Source organism: Cololabis saira, chromosome 14 (genome assembly GCF_033807715.1).
Source record: "Cololabis saira isolate AMF1-May2022 chromosome 14, fColSai1.1, whole genome shotgun sequence".
In the NCBI taxonomy this organism is placed as follows: domain Eukaryota; kingdom Metazoa; phylum Chordata; class Actinopteri; order Beloniformes; family Belonidae; genus Cololabis; species Cololabis saira.
Genome location: NC_084600.1, coordinates 32,220,289 through 32,221,245, shown reverse-complemented (window position 1 = coordinate 32,221,245; position 957 = coordinate 32,220,289). Strand labels below are relative to the sequence as shown.

Sequence of the window (957 nt, the reverse complement as noted above, 5' to 3'; positions counted from 1 at the left end):
ATGGAAAACTACAGCTACAACAGCTTCATGCTCCAGATGGAGGGGTTAAAAGTCGCGCAGGATTCAACATACACAGTTTTTTTCCTCCTCTTTATTTCCTACGTGTTTATTATGATACTGGATGTGGGTATTTTGGTGATAATCATCCTTGACAAGAACCTTCACCAGCCCATGTATCTGCTTTTTTGCAACCTGCCAGTCAGTGACATCATTGGTACGACTCAAATTTTGCCCCGTGTGCTTTCAGACATCTTGCTGCCTCCATCTGAGCGCATCATCAGTTACTACGAGTGTGTGGTCCAGGCTTTCACCGCGCACATCTTTGGCACCACGTCCCACACGGTGCTCATAATCATGGCTTTTGACAGATACGTGGCCATCTGTCATCCTCTGCGCTACACTGCAGTAATGACCAACGCCATGATGGTGAAGCTGACGGTTTCCGCCTGGGGAGTGCCCTTCGTGCTGGTGGCGTGTCTGTTGGGTCTGACCGTCCGGCTGAACCGATGCAGAACTCTGATCACAAGCCCATTCTGTGACAACGCCTCGTTGTTCAAGCTCTCCTGCGAGAGCTCTCTCATCAATAACATCTATGGCCTCACGTTCACAGTGCTCCTGTTCATTGTCTCGATCGGCAGCATGGTCCTCACCTACGCTAATATCGCAGCGGTTTGTCTCAGGAGTAAGAGCAAGGCCTTGAACAATAAGGCCTTGAAGACGTGCAGCACTCATCTGGTGGTGTACCTGATCATGGGCCTGAGCGGGATCACTCACATCACGCTGCATCGCTTCCCTCAGCTCTCAAACTTCAGAAAACTTTCTGCCATTCTGTTTATAATTATTCCTTCCAGCCTCAACCCGATCATCTATGGACTGCAGTCCAGGGAGATGCGGAAGTTCTTGTTTGACATATTTCACTCTAAAAAGTGTTGGCCGTCACATAAAAGTATGCAATAA

The 957-nt window shown here is 48.7% G+C and overlaps 1 protein-coding gene across 1 annotated transcript; it reads left to right on the top strand.

The window, feature by feature from the left end:
* Window positions 1-957, top strand: LOC133459366 (putative gustatory receptor clone PTE03). Its single transcript, XM_061739258.1, has one exon. The coding sequence runs from the start codon at window positions 1-3 to the stop codon at window positions 955-957; it is 957 nt and encodes a 318-aa protein (XP_061595242.1).

What these genes read in the sequence shown, in the direction of transcription:
- LOC133459366 (XM_061739258.1), top strand. Translation starts at nt 1, where the DNA reads ATGGAAAACTACAGCTACAACAGCTTCATGCTCCAGATGGAGGGGTTA.